The sequence below is a fragment of the Myotis yumanensis genome, unplaced genomic scaffold (genome assembly GCF_028538775.1).
Source record: "Myotis yumanensis isolate MYYU_CA2020_CCGP unplaced genomic scaffold, mMyoYum1.0.hap1 SCAF_9, whole genome shotgun sequence".
NCBI lineage: Eukaryota > Metazoa > Chordata > Mammalia > Chiroptera > Vespertilionidae > Myotis > Myotis yumanensis.
The window spans coordinates 31,148,590-31,167,502 of NW_027223760.1; the positions used below are offsets into that span (position 1 = coordinate 31,148,590).

An 18,913-nucleotide genomic window follows, 5' to 3' on the forward strand; every position below is an offset into this window, starting at 1 on the left:
GCACCCGCTTCCGGGGATGGAACTTGCAACGCAGGCTTGTGCACTGACCGGAATCCGTTCGCAACCTCCTGGTTTAAGTCCCGGCTCAACCACCCTGCTACACGGGCTGGGCTCCTTGGTTGATTCTTGCATGTGCCTTTACCAAGGATCCAACCTGCAACCTTGGCGTATGGGGCGGATGCTCTGACCAAATGAGCAACCCGGCCAGGGCTTGCAAGCCTTCTTATACATGAAGTGTGTGTGGGTGGTGGTGGGGGTGGGAAGAAAGGTGTAAACTGATTGAAAGGATGTACATTAGCTATAGACAGAGGGATGGGAGAAGGTGAAACGGGCTAATTGCAAGGAAGAAGTGTCTACTCCTGGGGAAGGAATGGTAGGCCCCCCATCCAGCTGCGACGGTGGCCAGAAGCAACCCAAGGAAATCTACGAAGAAAAGGCATTCAAGCAGAAGCAAAAAGGGGAGCAGAAGAAACTTGAGGAACTAAACGCCAAGGCGGTGAAGGGCCCCCTGGCCACAGGTGGAATTAAGAAATCTGGCAACAAGTGAGCTATTCCTTGTGCCTGGGGCAATAATGATCCTTCATTCCATTCCTGTTTTAACATCTGGATTCTCTGTCATAACATCTCTTGCCACCTATAGCCAGAATAAAATGTTGTCTTGGAGCCTGTTGTACACTGAATAAGCTTTTGTGATTGTTTAAGTGTCTGTTCCTGTGGATTAACTGTGGGCAGCAGATTGGAAGTTCATGTGCAAATAAGCAGTCTCCCAGGTTCTGCGGCATCTGACTATTGTCTCTTCGGGATAATCGGAGAAATAGACAACTAGAAATTAATCCTAAATTCCAGCAGGTATACAGGAATGTGAGCAGTCTTTTGTCAGAGCTGGCCCACAGTTGTTAACAGGCTAATTTCTGTCTCTCATGTTCTATCATGTGGTAGAAGGTGCGGGTAGCCTTAGGTAGTCACTAAGTGAGGAGGTGGCCACCAGCCAGCCACAAGTGGCTGTAGAGCACTTGAAATGTGACCAGTCTAAATTGAGATGTGATCTGTGAGACACACACACTGGAATTCAAAGGTTTAGAATGAAAAGAATGCAGAATATCTCATTGATAACTTTATGTTAATCGTGTTACATTGACATTTAAATAAAATGTTATAATTTCATCTGCTTTTTAAAAAATGTTTTTACTTATCTTTAAAGAGAGGGGAAGTGAGAAGGAAACATCATGAGAGAGAAACATCATTGATAGGCTGTCTCCTGCATACCCCCCACTGGGGATCAAGCCCATAGCCCAGGCATGTGCCCTGACCAGGAGTCAAACCAGTGACCAGTTGGGTCGTGGGTCGATTGCACTGGCTGGGCTCCTCTGCTTCTTTACTTCTCTGATGTAGCTATGAGAAAATTGTAAATTACCCACGTGGCTCACTTGATAGTTGTGTGGACAGCATGGGTCTAGACCTGTACATTTACTAAGCAACCATCCTTTTTGCCAACACCGTGCTCATTTAATGAACATTTATTGAGCCAACGGCTAATGCAGTGACCTAGTACAAAGATGAATAAGACATAACCTGGGAATTCAACTAGCCTCATTGCTATTTTACAGGATGGTTCTGAGGATCGAATGAGTTAATGTCATGTAAAGAAACTAGAGGAAGGCAAGTGGCCAGATGTCAGAAGACCTCTCCATGCTATGAAGTTTAGACTTATATACTGACTAGAAGCTCAGTGCACGAAATTCGTGCAGGGGGGCGGGGCGGGAGGGCGGGAAAGGTATGTCCCTCAGCCCAGCCTGCACCCTCTCCAATCTGGGACCCCTCAAGGAATGTCCAACTGCCCGTTTGGGGATGTCCGACTGCCCGGTGTGAGATCAGACCTAAATGGGCAGTCAGACATCCCTCTCACAATTCAGGACTGCTGGCTCCCAACTGCTCGCCTGCCTGCCTGCCTGATTGCCACTAACCACTCCCCTGCCAGCCTGATCAACACCTAACTGCTCCCCTGCTCGCCCGATTGCCCCCAATTGCCCTCCCCTGCTGGCCTGGTCCCCCCAACTGCCCTCCCCTACTGGCCTGGTTCAACCCCCAACGGCCTTCCCCCTGCTAGCCTGGTCCTCTCTTGCTTCCCTCCCATGCAGGCCTGGCCGCCCCCCCCCCCCCCCATGGCCTTCCCCCTGCTGGTCTGATCCCCCCCAACTGCTCTCCCCCTGCTGGCCTGGTCCCCCCCAGCTGCCCTTCCCCTGCTGCCTGGTCCCTCCCAACTGCCCTCCCCTACTGGCCTGGTCCCGCCCAACGGCCTTCCCCCTGCTTGCCTGGTCCCCCTCAACAGCCCTCCCCTTGCTGGCCTGGTCCTCTCTTGCTGCCCTCCCCCTGTAGGCCTGATCTTCCCCAACTGCCCTCTGCTGCTGGCCATCTTGTGTGTTAAAGTGATGGTCAATTTGCATATTACTCTTTTATTAGATAGGAAGACTTCGGGAAGCCACTTCAGGAATTTGTTAGTGGGGGAGAGGGAGTTGACATGATCCCTTGCCTAGAATGCTTCCCCCCTCATCTAGAGATCTCCTTTTTGTCATTCAACTCTGAGCTTGGCAGTTCTAGTCTTCTCTTCAGCAAGACCTTTCCTGACCTCCCAATCTAAAGTAGCTCCCCAGCCCAACCGGCATGGCTCAGTGGTTGAGTGTCAACCTATGGACCAGGTCATAGTTCGATTCCCGGGCACATGCCTGGGTTGCAGACTCAATCCTCAGTGTGGGGCGCGCAGGAGGCAGCCAATCAATGTTTCTCTCTCATTGTTGATGTTTCTCTCTCTCCCCCCCACTTCCTTCACATGAAAACTACCACTGATTTTTCATCTTGCTTATTTATGTATTTGTAGGATTCAAGTGTGCGAAAGCAGGAATTTCATTTGCTGTATCCCTAAACTTAAAACAGTGCCTGGCCATGCTGTAGGATATGTGTTTTAGAAATATCCCTGGCAGCAGTTAAGAATGGATTTCTAGAAAAGCAAAGACAAGGAATAATGGAAAAGAAACACAACTTAAGTGATTATAATCTCAATTTTTATATTTAGTTTGCAATGGACAATCCAAGATCGATTCTCAGTAGGCTGTTGTATATTCAGATCAAGAGTTGAAGGAAGATGAAGGGGAATATAGGTGAGTGACATCAAAGTACTAGGTATCAGAAGCTGTGAAAGTTGGTAAGATCACTCAGCAAAAATGAAGAGTGAGAAGCACAGGAGGGAGGCTAAACCTAGGGAATAGCAACGTTAAACATGTCTGAAAACTTGAGACATGCCCGAGAAAATAGACAAATAGGACAAATGACTAATTGGAAAAACTCAAACATCTGCTCATGCTTGGTTTGGTGGCATTTTCGTGCTCCAGGCAAGCAACAGGTTGCTATTTACCATGAGGTCCAAATCAAATGGCAATTCTGCCTTCACTTTCATCAAGTCTACGCTGCCACACAGGGATTTTCCTCTCTCTCCATCCAAGCTTTGTGATGAAAGAATGAGAAGGGCTTTCAAAGGAAAATTCTGAGGACCATTTACACTTTTAACTTTTGTGCCTCAGTCTCGCCCTGGTCCTACCCCTGACCACAGGAAGAAAGATTTCTTAGCTGCTTCCAGCCTCTCTCTCTCTCTGCTCCTCAACAAAAGATGTGCCCACAGGCTGCGGACTTCTCGGCCACCACCACCCTGCCTTTCCCAGCCATGTGCTGAAGGCTCCTTGGTCATTGAGTCCTGGAATGATAAAGCTGGAAGGGGCAAAACACATTCTCTATCCCCCATTGAATTGTTTGTGTCTGCAGTTGGCTGTCTTGTGGAGATACCTAGAAATAAAGCAAATGAAGGCAGCAGAGAAAAATTTGCATTTACTTTTTATTAGCCTCTAATTGAGCTTGAAAAAGAAAATACAATTCAACCACTGAAATACAAATACTTGAGCTAATGTCCACGCAATTTATTTTATCAAGGTCTGAAGCAGTCAGCTAGTTACGGGTTATAGCACAGTGAACAAGGCAAGTTGGCTCGGCCCTCAAGGAGCTTACATTCTAATGCAGAAAGCAGACAACCTCGAGTTGGATAGACGCTAAAAATTAACAAAGCAAGGCACAAATTATTTTAAAAACCGGATTTGGGAGTCAAGCATCCAATCTAATCTATAGGACTCCTGATGAAGGTAAACACACTAATTTCAAGATGCTAGATGTTAACTGAGTCTGTGGTTCTCACCAGTGATAGTTTAGAAATTAATGGGGCAGAAACCGATTTTGCTCAGTGGATAGAGCGTCGGCCTGCGGACTGAAAGGTCCCAGGTTCAATTCCAGTCAAGGGCGTGTACCTTGGTTGTGGGCACATCCCCAGTGGGAGATGTGCAGGAGGCAGCTTATCGATGTTTCTCTCTCATCGATGTTTCTAATTCTCTCTCTCTCTCCCTTCCTCTCTGTAAAAAATCAATAAAATATATTTTTAAAAAAAGAAAAAAGAAATTGATGGGTTTTGGTTTCGTAACAACTGGGAATTATTATTTGCACTCAGTGGATGCAGCCAGGGATAACAGATGTTATGCAGTATATGGGTTAGCCCCACAAAACGAAGAATTATTCGGTATCTATACGACTTTCTAATGTCCGCTGGACATTTATGTAGGACCTACAGGTCGCCTGAGAGAATATATATGTTTTCCTCTTAGACAATCTGTAATTTGCCTTGTCTTATTATCCTTATGTACAGTAAGGTAATTTCGCTCTTTCCCTTATCATACACAGATAAGGTACATGGTCTATTATCACTTACCCTAATACTGGTCTTCACTCTAGTGTCTAGTGTCTGGTGTCTAGTGTCTTATCTTTCATTTTCCTGTACCTCTTTATAGGAAGTAGCCTCTGATCGACTCCTAAATTCAAAGCTATTCACTCTAAGCAGGAATAAATATCTATTTCATGATGTCGTATACTGTAGTCATGCCGGAGCATTTACATAGTGAAATTCAGAAAGGAAGGAAGAGGGATATAGAAACATCAATGATGAGAGAGAATCATTGATCAGCTGCCTCCTGCATGCCCCCTAACGGGGATCGAGCCCTTTAGGGGGCATGCAGGAGGCAGCCGATCAATGATTGATGTTTCTATCTCTCTCCTTCTCCCTTCCTCTCTGAAATCAATAAAGAAATATATATTTTTAAAAATATCCACATCAATTAAGGTGTCCTTATTATCAGCATTTGCAAGTAAGTTATTATATCACTAGTTTTTATTCTAATGTCCACTTGTATCCCTGCTGTTTCATTTTCCCATACTTCTTTGTACAAAATAGCTTCTAATCTCCTACCTGCTTATTCATTCTAAATAGATGTAAACATCTGAGTACTTAATTAGGTCTTCTAGTATAGTCGTATCCAATTTATGTACTTTCAACTTCCCTTTTATAGTAATATTACTTAATTTTAAACGTATTTCTAAAATTGTATCTAGGTAGATAGAGTACATTACCACTAAATTGCATTTTGAGGATAATAATGTGGACGTTACAAAGTATTTGCCATTTAAAAAGAAGGCAGCGATGCTAATTGAAGACCAATGAGCTATGTGAAAAATCCCAAAGGACTGGAGGAAAGCCAGGGCGGCTTGTGTGGGAGAAAATAAATGATGGAGGGTAGGGAAGAGAGAGATCATGTGGGGCCATGATAATGATCTTGAACTTTACTCTAAAGGCATGATCAGATTTGTGTTTTGAAAGATGATGATTATTAAGTAAAAAATTTAAAAATATGGCCATTCTTGCTGCCAAATAAAGAACAATGTAGAAGGAGACCAAGGTATTTAAGAGGGAAAACAGAACTTGAGAACAGCTTAGATGCTCAGGGGAAGGTAGGGGGAGGGGGTCCAGGGTAACTTGTGGATTGCTGTTTGAGCAGATGTGTGGATGGTGATACCACGTACCTACATACAGAACCCTGGGGAGGAGCTGGTTCATTTGAGGGAGGCAGAGCCAGAATCCCGTTTTGTACCTGGTAAAGCAGAGATGCCTGTGAAATATCCCACTAGAGATGTCTAACGGGCGGTCGGAGAGTTGTATAAGTTGGATCTCTGCAACATTGAAGTTCAAGATCAGGAAGTGAAAACTCCAGAACGGAAACCACTATGAAAAAGGAAGAAGTAAAGGAGTATTTGTGGCAAGCCTCCCAGAAAACAACCCTACGCTAAAAAGTCCTCTAAACATTTGTTACTGGTGGATCCTTTAAGCCAAAGAATTGTAACAGGCTGTGCACTGATTAAAAACCTGACATATAAAACCTCAAATGCTAATTAGTCTTTATAACATGTCTGCTGGAAGGAACTATAAGGAATATCTGGAGATTGGGATGGAATGTTTGAAAAGGAAAATTGAAAGGAAAAACCTGACTCATAATAAGGAACTTGGTCCAGGCAGCTTAATTGCTCTAAAAACTGACTGCACTACAATTCCATACATTTCGTTACATTAGGAAGAAAAAAAAGCCTCTTGCAGGCGCAAAGCCTGTCTGAGGCATTATCCTATTAGTTCTGATTCTGTGCTCACCAGGAAACAAATCTTGTCTCCTTAGGGGGCCCATCCTGCAACAGGAGGGCCCTGCTCCTAATTCCTCGGTGAGCCTCATCTGCCACAGCGAACGACTATAGGAGCCCTCCAGTTTATCAGTCATGCCTGTGTGACTCGGGTGACTGCGCCTCAGTGCTCCCAAAATACACACACCTCATGAAAGTCCAACCTGAGAAAAGCCTTCTCTGGAATCATATTGATCAGAACATAAGTGTCTACTTTGACATAATGATATTAAGAGCTCAAACGGGCCCTTAACTCGAGTTGGTACTTCTCTCTGAGCCACACTCGGCAACTCTTTTTTATGAATTCCAGAGTCGACCTGGATGGGGCCCCCTAAATAAACGTAGAGATAACGAAATGTATGCCCCACATCAGTTTCACTGCAATGGTACGGTATGCAGGCTGTGTCTGGAATGGCATTTAAATTACCTTTACTCCCCCCCCCCCCCCCCCCCGCATATTCCTAAGCATTCCCCTCCCCCAACTTTTCTCAATCATTAGCCAAGGTTGTACTGTCTTATGTGCTTATTTCAATAGGCATTTTTAGATTTCTCTCAAAGTTCCCAAATTAAGTTTTTTTCAATTTAACCAAAACAAAACCGTGCCATACAGTAAACTATGAGTATTTGGGAGAGACAGTAGTTGCTGCAATCACAGTAGTATTAGGAATCGTTCTTTACAGTTACGTCTAAGGCAGTGGTTCCCAAAGTTTACGACACACACCGCTGCCTGGCTCTCGCCCGCAGAAACAGTGATTTAGTTGGAAGGGGATGCATTCTGAACATCGGGATTTTTGTTTGTTTGTTTGTTTCCAGGTGATTCACATGTGCAGCAAAGTTTGGGAACCACTGACCTAAGGCATTTGATAAGTAAGCGAGAAAATGTAAAAAAGTTTAACAGTTATCGGTGGCAATCGGGTTTTATAAGTGGACGGAATGGCTATGGCATCCTTTATGATGGTGTCCTCATCATGTCTAACTAACCACGCAGGCTTTATCTGCTTCGGTATATTCAATCACATATTCTGGGTAAATCTGATTTTTCTGAAAGATGACAAAAATGGAAGGATTCAACCTTGAATCCACACAGCTGTCATATGGTGGAGGAGGGCTTTCGTAACTCCTCTTTCCTTCGATAACATCTCCGACCAGGACTCGGGCAAAAAACATAACGATGTTTTTGGGATCAGACTGGAAGTTTTTATGGGCAATAATGGCATCTTTTGTAAAGTAATTTCCTAGAAATAATAAGGAAAAAAAAGGTTAAGAATTATTATAAAAGGAAGTATGTAGTTTATAAGATTATTTATTTAATTAGATGACAGGCATTGGCTAAGTCAGCTATTTTCAACCGGTATGCCGCAAGAATTTTTAAAACATTCAATACCTGACTATTTAGTCAGGGGTGCTGACCTTTCCCCCCTTAGGTTGTTAAATAAAAAAAACAACAGCAGCCAACACAACCATAGCTGTCTGGGGTGGATGAATCAAAATTATACCTTTTTTTTTTTTTTTTGGTGTGCCAAAGAATTGTAGCAATTAGTTTCTGTGTGCCATGACACGAAAAAGTTTGAAAAAAGTCACTGGACTAAGTATATGTCAACAATACCTTACTGATACTTACAAGCTTTCCTTTGTATTTATTTTTATTTTTTAAATATATTTTATTGATTTTTTTACAGAGAGGAAGGGAGAGGGATAGAGAGTTAGAAACATCGATCAGCTGCCTCCTGCACACTCCCTACCGGGGTTGTGCCCACAACCAAGGTACATGCCCTTGACCCGAATCGAACCTGGGACACTTGAGTCCGCAGGCTGATGCTCTATCCTCTGAGCCAAACTGGTTAGGGCTTTCCTTTGTATTTAAAGAGTGTTTATTATACAAGTAAACTTGAATACAGTGCATAATCCTACTGGAATAACAGAAACATTTGCTAGTGTGCAGGGGGCTCACTGTGATGGTGAGAGCCACTGGGTGCAATGACCAAGTGGAGATATCACAATGATGCAATTCATGCAATTCATGCAGGGTGAGTTGAATTGTAACTGATGAACTAAAGATATTCTAGCAAAGGCCATTTAATATTGTAAGGGACACAGGTCATTTACTACTGATGGTAAGGTCGTGAAAAATGTGACAGGAAGAGGTATAGAATGAGCAAGCCATTATCCCTGGCAGAGCTTTTTAAAGACAGTTGATCCCTCATCCTCAACTCTAAAACACCCTCTGATAATCACTGAGGTTTCCATACTCAGCAGATCAACAAGTTCCTAACAAATAAAATATTCCTATTTTTATTTTTATCATTGCCACATGCTTTTCTGCCCTTTTATATTATTTATTTTTTAAAATATTTTTATTGATTTCAAAGAGGAAGAGAAGAGAGAGAGAGAGATGGAAACATCAATGATGAGAGACAATCATTGATCAGCTGCCTCCTGCACGCCCCCCCCCCCCCCCACTGGGGATCAATCCTGCAACCCAGGCATGTACCCTTGACCGGCATTGAACCCAGGACCCTTCAGTCCGCAGGCCGACGCTCTATCCACTGAGCCAAACCACTAGGGCCTGTTCTGCCTGTTTAAATGAAATGAGTATATATTGAAAAGTCTGATTTCTATGCAAAAAGTAATAAGTAAAATGAATTTGTAGTATTTATAGTAACAAATGTTAAATACTTTTTTGCAAATGTTTATGATTTTTTGCTGTTTTTTTTTATAATTCGGATGTTTGAATTCATGAAATATTGTTTATCGTGAATAGGTACGCTACTGGGTATTCTGGGTAAATGATGTTCAACAATATTTAGAGTTAAAAATGACAATCCGGCCCAGCCAGTGTGGTTCAGTGGTTGAGCATCAACCTATGAACCAGGAGGTCATGATTCGATTCCCAGTCAGGGCACATACCTGGGTTGCAGGCTCAATCCCCAGTGCAGGAGGCAGTCAATCAATGATTCTCATCATTGATGTTTCTATCTTTCTCCCTCTCCCTCTCCCTCTCCCTTGTTCTCTGAAGTCAATAAAAAGTATTGCCCTGGCCGGTTTGGTTCAGTGGGTAGAGCGTAGGCCTGTGGACTGAAAGGTCCCAGTTTGATTCCGGCCAGGGGCACATGCCCGGGTTGCAGGTTCGGTCCCCAGTGTGGGGCATGCAGGAGGCAGCCAATCGGTGATTCTCTCTCATCATTGATGTTTCTATCTCTCTCTCTCCCTCTCCCTCTCTGAAATCAATAAAAATATATTTTAAAAAGTATATATATATATATATATATATATATATATATATATTTTCTTTTTTTAAAATGATAGTCTGACTATACTGACCTACCATTTCCACTCCCACTCTCCTTCGCAGTTAACAGCTTGGTGGGAATTCTCTTACACCTGTTCCTAGGCATTTACATACAGATATGTACATTTAAGCTAATATGGTTTTATTTTTATTTTTTCATAAATACAATCATGGCTTGTAAAGACCTTTTTTCTGCTTTAGTCCTAGAAATCTTAGACTATCTACAGTCTCCCAAGCCTTTGCCACCATGTCTCATCTTCATAAACACTCTTCTCAAATCTTTTTTATTGTCCCCTAGCTGGATGTGATTTGTTCCACAAATCACACTTAGACTTCCCAATATGCTGACTTTCTAAAATCTACTTTATTCAGATTTTAACATTCAACCAGTATAATTGCTGTAATGCAGAGGTTCTCAACCTGTGGGTCGCGACCCCTTTTGGCAGTCGAACGACCCTTTCACAGGGGTCGCCTAAGACCATCCTGCATATCAGATATTTACATTATGATTGATAACAGTAGCAACATTACAGTTAGGAAGTAGCAACGAAAATAATTTTGTGGTTGGGTCACAACATGAGGAGCTGTATTTAAAGGGCCAGAAGGTTGAGAACCACTGAATGGGATCGTACTGTCAAAGACACTGTGCTGTTTTTTATTTCTTACGTTTTTTTGCACTTTTTTGATACATAACCATTTTTTATTTATCCAGACACATTCTTTGCCTCAGAGAGAATTAGAATCTTTGGAAGGACTATATAAAGAAAAAGAGAGAATCATAGTCAGCTTCTGATGATCAGGATGGGCTCTAGAAATGCACTACAAAAAATAATGGGCTTTGTTAACTAGACAACACTGGGAATAAGACCAAGTTAAACCCTTCATTAGCTTCCGATGCTCTTAGGGTCAAGGCCCAAATCTGTCGTGTGGCCATACTTTCCATCACTTGTCCCTGACTCTACATGCTGACTCACTCTAGGAGGCAGAGGAACCCCTATCTGCCTTTCCTGGGGAACACCTCTCCAGCTGGGTTAGGTGTCCACAGGACCTATTCTTTTCCTCCCCAGCAGCTGAACATGCAATCATTTTATTAATCATGTGAAATAATTGGGGAGGGGAGGGCATGTCTAACTTGTTTACCACTGTGTCCCCAACATCTAGCATATAGCAGGTACTCAAAAATATTTGTTGATTGCCCAGGAGGGTGTGGTTCAGTTGCTTGAGCATTGCCCCATGCACCGAAAGGTTGCTGGTTTGATTCCTAGTCAGGGCACATGCCCAGGCTGCAGGCTCAAATCCCAGTTAGGGGGCGTGCAGGAGGCAGCCGACCGATATTTCTCTCTCACATGCATGTTTCTCTCTCTCCCTCTCCCTTCATCTCTCTCTAAAATCAATAAAAACATTAAAAAAATCAATGAAAAATATTTGTTGACTAATTGGCTTTTTGCTTTTTTGAGGTGTGCGTGTATGACTTTAATCTTAGTTGTATGAATTGAGCCCACTTTGAACCTTGATAAACTATTACATGTTCCTTTAAGACGAGAGAGACTTTTTTTGTTGGTTTTGTTTCTAAGAATTGCATGAAGGTTAGGAGCAAACAGAAAGAGCTGAAAAGACTTCATGGGTGGACAGACCTGTGTAACTTCAGTCCCCAGGAGACCCCTCATGGCCTGCAATGGAAAGGCCTCTGCTCCCATCTTTTATCAGAACCTCTTCGTGGCAATGGAGGCTACTTCCTGTGGCTTCTACGGGATGGACATGGTCAGAGAGAGCCACAACCAGAACTGAGTAACAGCCAACAGGTGGTGTAGCTTGCAAGTGTGTATGAGATCCAAGAGTCTCAGAGAATTAAGGTGTTTCAGAAAAAAAGGGAAGTTTTCTCTTCCGAAAACGGAAGACAGGAGCAGGACTCAGGTGTGGCAATCAAGTCCCAGGTCAACTTGCCACTCTAATTTGGGCACCTAAGGCAGGTGAGCTATTTTCTCTCCTTGACTACGAAAGTTTGGACTTTCTGGTTAATATAAAATAATCACACAACCTCGTAACAGAAGCAACGCACAGCCCGCGTTATGACCTACGACCCAGGCTCCTCTATTCCAGCACAAACCTTTTCCATAGGTGCCTTCAGAAGTCCCATGCAAGGTCCAGTCGAAATTATTCGCACAGATAGAATCTACGTAAGCGCGGTGTGTGGCACAAAATAGGTATTTTTCGGTGACCTTCATCTCCATTTTTCTCCTAACACAGGAAATGTGAAACTTAATGCCGAGAACATTTCTCTCCCACACTGGTTAACAACATTAATGCCAACTAGAGCCTAACTGCCTTAAAATGTCATTTCACCAGCGTTCAGAATGGAGCTACTTACATTAAGAAAACAGCTTTAGAAAACAAAATTGGTGAAAACTTTTAAATGACAGACACGTGAAATCGCTGGATTCCAAAACTAACGCTGAAAGAGAGAAGCTCCAGTGTACACAATGAGAACTAGAGATCGAAGAAACTGCTGACGACTAAAAGAAACCAGTGACTATACATCTTAAAGGATAGGCCTCAACTAATCCCTGTGAACTCTTTGTGAAGAAACTTGATCGCATGGCCACCAACCTTTGAAAAGTATCCAAGAGCTGTGGGTTCTTGAGCTTCTTGATCTTCTCAATCTTGACGTGTTTCATCGTCACTCTAAAATACGCAGTTACTTTGGCATATTCCGAGCCATAGCTACTGATCTCTGACAACTAAAAAAAAAAAATTTTAATGTAAAAATGTGAAACAGGACATATTTAAAGCATGCGATGGCCACATGTGTGGCCCCCTATGCCATTGAGTATCGTTGCCAGGCCTCTGACAGCAGGTGGGATAAGCTGGTTTAGGTTGCCCTATCTGGCAGTTTATTCCATTGAACTAGTTGGCACTGGGCCTGTCCAGGCTGACATGGCTAACGAAGCATTATGCAGAGAGGTAAAGGGAGACCCCCAAGGTGCGTGCCTTAGTCCAGTGACCTGGCGAGTTAAAGGCCATCGAAGGTGCCCTTGCATCCTGAGCAAAGCAGCCTGTACCCTGAGGAGCATGACACCCAGGCTCAACGACCGAGGAAATCTCGCCCCAGCCGCACCAGGTGACGTGCTGAGGCACAGTTTGTGTGTCTCCCCTTGAAACCAGCCTGTGAGCTCCAGATAGTGGACAAGTCACTGTCACTCTCCGAGTTCCCGTTTTCTCGCCCATAAAGTAAGGTGCCAACACCTATCTCACAGGGTTGTCAGAGGGCCTGCCCAGTGAGATCCTGTGTGGCAGGACTCTGGAGACGACAAGGCTCCCGGGACAGGGCAGTCGTCCCTGGGAAAGTGGCACCATCACCATTTAGCCGCCCATCTTTAAATCCTGACCCCAGAGTTTCACAGAAGCGATTCGTTCTTTCATTCAAACAAATACACACACTTGTAGCAAAGTGCTTTCCCCACCTTCCCACAGCCACCCACCGAAAAGTAAAAACCAGGTACCTCATATCCATTCAATGGCGGGGAGGGAAGCTTCTGCTCAGGAAGAAATACCGAGATACCAGGCTCTGGCAGGGTCTGTGCCGGCTGATGGCTACAAAGAAGAGAGAGTAACAATTCACTTGCCCCCTGTCCCGTAGGCCCAAGTACTTTCTGTCCTTAACTTCCAGCCACTAAGCAAAGATTTCTCAGATAATTTTCTCCTGGTATTTTGCTCTTTTTTTTTTGGACTACATCCCTGCATATTTCTGATACAGATGTACCAGCACTCATGTTTTTTGAAAAATGCAGAAATCATTCCAACTTTGGTAAATTAATTAAATGCTATTTTCCCATTCACTTAAAGTGTAAAAAGCATCGATTCTTTTTTTTTTTTTTTGCCAAAAGCCAGCATTGTATTCCAAAAGAGACACGTCATCTCATAAAATAAGAAACTGAAACTTAATTCCACAGTTATTAAGAAACTAAAACACTCATACTAATTTTTAACCATTTAAAGTCTAGACTATTAGCCGAAAACCGGTTTGGCTCAGTGCATAGAGCGTCGGCCTGCGGACTGAAGGGTCCCAGGTTCGATTCCGGTCAAGGGCATGTACCAGGGTTGGGGGCACATCCCCAGTGGAAGATGTGCAGGAGGCAGCTGATCGATGTTTCTCTCTCATCGATGTTTCTAACTCTCTATCTCTCTCCCTTCCTCTCTGTAAAAAATCAATCAAATATATTAAAAAAATAAAAATAAAAAAAATAATAAAGTCTAGACTATTAAAAAACAAGCAAACCATTTTCCAGTTCATATGTGATTCAAGGCCAAAATACTGAATTTTAAAATGAAGTAAAACAGAAATTGAAAAATTACGCATGAATATCCAACCAAGTGACATTTTGTCTTTTACTTAAGGGGAAGGGCGGGGGGAGAAGCAGCTTCTCAAATGGCTAAAATGAACATTAGAGACAGCACTCCTGGAAGGATTTCAAATCAGGACACGATGGTATGAGGCACTACCTTAACTTCAGTCTGCTCTTAAGTCTTCTTAAATGCAAAGCACATGGGACAGGGGAGGGAAGAACACACACACACATTCAACTTTTCTCTCCTTTTCCGTTAACTGCTTTTCTCTTTCAAATTCCTCCTCTCCTTGCTGTTCCCTTTCCAACTCTTCTTTCTGCCTCTTCTGCTGCAGTCTAGTGCTCTCTTTTTTTTTTTTTAACTTTGATGTCTTTTTGTGAAGCACCAGCATTTCCTTCCTTATATTTACCAACTTGGCATGAACGTGTTTGGCTTCAGTGAACAAAGCATTAATATCCAACACAGAATGACATTCTTAAAATTTTGAAACCTCTTGTTCCCATGGTTCTGCATGAGTTCCTGGAGGGCTTGTTTTGATCTCTGCAGATCCAGCAGGTAGTGAGAAAGCAATGCTTCTGCCAGTGGCTCCACAGCTTTGTCTTCTACAGGCAAGTCCTCTATTAACCCTCCATCTGGAGAAGTGTCACTTAAACCCGGCGTCCGCTCCCCGGCCCCCCCACCAGGACCCCGTCCGACCGCAGCAGCCCAGGGACACTCATGTCCCTCCCGCTGGGAACAGGGCAGGGGCTCAACATTGATTCTTCTTCTTTTTTTAAAAATATATTTTTATTGATTTCAAAGAGGAAGGGAGAGGGAGAGAGAGATAGAACATCAATGATAAGAGAGAATCATCGATCGGCTGCCTCCTGCATGCCCCCAACCGGGGATGGAGCCCGCAACCTGGGCATGTGCCCTCGACCAGAATCAAACTTGGGATCCTTCAGTCGTCAGGCCAACGCCCTAACCGCTGAGCCAAACTGGCTAGGGCTTCTTTTTATAGTTCTGCTCAACTTTCTAAAGTCCTAATTTGTTAGCAGTAAGTAAATGTGTCCCTCAGCTTCTTTGTCAAATGATAAACTTTTAAGGATATTAAAGGTACAGGGGAAAAAATCCAGCTGCCTATGAACTGTGTCAGGGTAACCATGCATGAGAAAAAGTCTTCTTTATAGACAAATCACAGCTATTACTTACAGAAGAACTGAGAGAATTAGGAAAACACCATTTTGTAACCCCTCAGGCAATAATACGTAGATCTAAACAAAGACCATCAATAGCTACTAAAACCGTTGAGTAGGAGATCAGATAAAGAATGTTACAATGGAGGGACCAGACTGAAATGACCCACACTCCCATCTTCATCACTAAAGATAGGGCAATCAGACATTATGGGACCTCTTCATAAAAAGTGACAAGAAGTAGAGAGCACCACTTATATAGTACTCGAGGCCTGGTGCACGAATTCACACATGGGTGGGGTCCGATTGGCTGGCACCGCCCCCTGGTTGAACTCCAGGTCGAAGGACAATTTGCATATTAACCTTTTATTATATACGATTCTTGACCAAAAAGGGAACCTGGCCTAGCCAGTGTGGCTCAGTGATTAAAAGTTGACCCATGCACCAGAGGTCGCCAGTTCAATTCCCGATCAGGAGACATGCCTGGTTTGCCAGCTTGATCCCCAGGAGGGGACATGGAGGAGACAGCCAATTGATGTTTCTCTTTTATCAATGTTTCTATCTCTCTCTTCCTCTCCCTTCCTCTCTCTGAAGTCAATTAAAAACAAAAAAGCAAAAAAAAAACCCCAAAAAACTAAGCCCTAGCTGGTTTGGCTCAGTGCATACAGCGTCAGCCTGCGGACTGAAGGGTCCCAGGTTCGATTCCAGTCAAGGGCACGTGCCTGGGTTGCAGGCTTGATCCCCATTAGGGGACATGCAGGAGGCAGCCAATCAATGATTCTCTCTCATCATTGATGTTTCTATCTCTCTCTCCCTCTCCTTTCCTCTCTGAAATCAATAAAGATAAATTTTAAAAAAAAACTAAGAAAAAAAATTTTTTAAGGGAACCTGAATCTAATCAGTCCTCTAAATCTAACCATTAATTCACAGAAATTACACGCAACCCCATGAGGATACAATTCGCTATATTTTGAATTTGGAAGATTCTATAGAACAAATCACCTGGTTTCTTTTTTTTTTTTTTTTCAAACTGATTTTTTTTTTATTTTTTGCTAAAAGTATTACAAAGGGTATTACATAAGTGTCCTTTTTTTCCTCCCCGCCCTTGACAAACCCCTGCCCTCCCTTACCCCCCAGTGTCTTATGTCCATTAGTTATGCTTATATGGATGCATACAAGTCCTTCGGGTTAATCTCTTACTCCCCTCCCTCCTGTCCCCCAACCCTCCCTGGCCTTCCTACTGCAGTTTGACAATCAGTTTGAGGCAGCTCTGCCTCTGTATCTATTATTGTTCAAAAGTTTGTAATGGTCTTTATTATCCATGAATGAGTGAGATCATGTGGTATTTTTCTTTCATTGACAGGCTTGTTTCACTTAGCATAATGCTCTCCAGCTCCATCCATGCTGTTGCAAATGGTAAGAGTTCCTTCTTTTTTACAGCAGCATAGTATTCCATCGTGTAGATGTACCACGGTTTTCTAATCCATTCATCTACTGATGGGCACTTAGGCTGTTTCCAGATCTTAGCTATGGTGAATTGTGCTGCTATGAACACAGGGGTGCATATATCCTTTCTGATTGGTGTTTCTGGTTTCTTGGGATATATTCCTAGAAGTGGGATCACAGGGTCAAATGGGAGTTCCATTTCCAATTTTTTGAGGAAACTCCATACTGTCTTCCATAGTGGCTGCACCAGTCTGCATTCCCACCAGCAGTGCACAAGTGTTCCTTTTTCTCCACATCCTCTCCAGCACTTGTCGTTTGTTGATTTGTTGATGATGGCCATTCTGACAGGTGTGAGATGGTACCTCATTGTTGTTTTGATTTGCATCTCTCGGATGATTAGTGACTTTGAGCATGTTTTCATATGTCTCTTGGCTTTCTGAATGTCCTCTTTTGAAAGGTGTCTATTTAGATCCTTTGCCCATTTTTTGATTGGATTGTTTATCTTCTTTTTGTTAAGTTGTATGAGTTCCCTATAAATTTTGGAGATTAAGCCCTTATCAGATATGACGTTGGCAAATATGTTTTCCCACGAGGTGGGTTTTCTTGTTGTTTTGTTGATGGTTTCTTTTGCTGTGCAGAAGCTTTTTATTTTGATGTAGTCCCATTTGTTCAGTTTCTCTTTAGTTTCAACTGCCCTAGGAGCTGTATCAGTGAAGAAATTGTTTTGGCATATGTCTGAGATTTTGCTGCCTTTGTATTCTTCTAGAATTTTTATGGTTTCCTGTCGTACATTTAAGTCCTTTATCCATTTTGAGTTTATTCTTGTGTATGGTGTAAGTTGGTGGTCTAGTTTCATTTTCTTGCATATGTCTGTCCAATTTTCCCAACACCATTTATTGAAGAGACTATCTTGGCTCCATTGTATGTTCATGCCTCCTTTGTCAAAAATTAATTGAGCATATTGGTTCGGGCTAATTTCTGGACTCTCTATTCTATTCCACTGATCTATATGCCTGTTCTTGTGCCAGTACCAGGCAGTTTTGAGAACAGTGGCTTTGTAATACAGCTTGATATCTGGCATTGAGATCCCACCTACTTTGTTCTTTCTCAGGATCGTTGCAGCTATTCTGGGTCTTTTTTTATTCCAGATGAATTTTTGGAGAGTTCGTTCTAGATCTGTGAAGAAGGCCATTGGTATTTTAATGGGAAGTGCGTTGAATGTATAGATTGCTTTGGGTAGTATGGACATTTTAATGATGTTGATTCTACCAATCCAAGAACATGGTATGTTCTTCCATCTGTTTATGTCTTCCTCTATCTCTTTTTTTAACGTCCTGTAGTTTTCTGAGTAGAGGTCTTTTACCTCTTTAGTTAAGTTTATTCCTAGGTATCTTAATTTTTTTGGTGCGATGGTAAATGGGATTGTTTTTATAATCTCTCTTTCTGAAAGTTCACTATTGGTGTATAGAAATGCCTCGGATTTCTTGGGGTTAATTTTGTATTTTGCTACATTGCCAAATTCATGTATTAAGTCTAGTAGTTTTTTGATGGAGTCTCTAGGGTTTTGTATGTATAATATCATGTCGTCTGCAAATAAGGACAGTTCACCTGGTTTCTTAAAAAAAAAAAAAAGTGACCTTGGCTAGGTGGCTCAGTTGGTTGGAGCATTGTCCTATATACCAAAAAGGTTGCAGGTTCAATCCCCGGGTGAGGTTTAACAGAAAGGTCAAGGAGGAGATACTGTAATAGATTAAAATGCGCTTCAGAGACAAACCTAGAAAATGACATATTCATACGATGTTTGTTTTATTGTTGTTTTTTGTTTGTTTGGTTTTATTAATCCTCATCCAAGGGTATTTTTTCCATTGATTTTAAGAGAGTGGAAAGGAGGGGGAGAGATAGAGAGAGAAACATTGATATAAGAGAGACACATCAATTGGTTGCCTCCCACACTTGCCCTGACCAGGGCCGGGGCTTAAGCTTGCAATCTAGGTATGTCACTAATCATTGGAATCCAACCTGGGACCCTTTAGTCCTTGGGCTGATGCTCTATCCACTGAGGCAAACC

The 18,913-nt window shown here is 42.7% G+C and overlaps 2 protein-coding genes across 2 annotated transcripts in view; one reads left to right on the forward strand and one right to left on the reverse strand.

Annotated features, from left to right (window-relative positions):
* Nucleotides 1-286: 286 nt before the first annotated feature.
* Nucleotides 287-795, forward strand: LOC139016886 (translation machinery-associated protein 7-like). Its single transcript, XM_070425063.1, has one exon. The coding sequence runs from the start codon at nucleotides 371-373 to the stop codon at nucleotides 545-547; it is 177 nt and encodes a 58-aa protein (XP_070281164.1). The 5' UTR covers nucleotides 287-370; the 3' UTR covers nucleotides 548-795.
* Nucleotides 796-7,068: 6,273 nt separating this feature from the next.
* ZC3HAV1 (zinc finger CCCH-type containing, antiviral 1) overlaps nucleotides 7,069-18,913 on the reverse strand; it is a 55,073-nt gene continuing 43,228 nt past the window's right edge. Inside the window, exons 10-13 of the mRNA XM_070423999.1 lie at nucleotides 13,381-13,471; nucleotides 12,488-12,618; nucleotides 11,988-12,118; nucleotides 7,069-7,826 (exon numbers count right to left, since the gene is read on the reverse strand). Of these exons, the coding sequence (XP_070280100.1) occupies nucleotides 7,564-7,826; nucleotides 11,988-12,118; nucleotides 12,488-12,618; nucleotides 13,381-13,471 (616 nt within the window). The 3' untranslated portion in view covers nucleotides 7,069-7,563. The remainder of the gene's footprint in view (nucleotides 7,827-11,987; nucleotides 12,119-12,487; nucleotides 12,619-13,380; nucleotides 13,472-18,913) is intronic.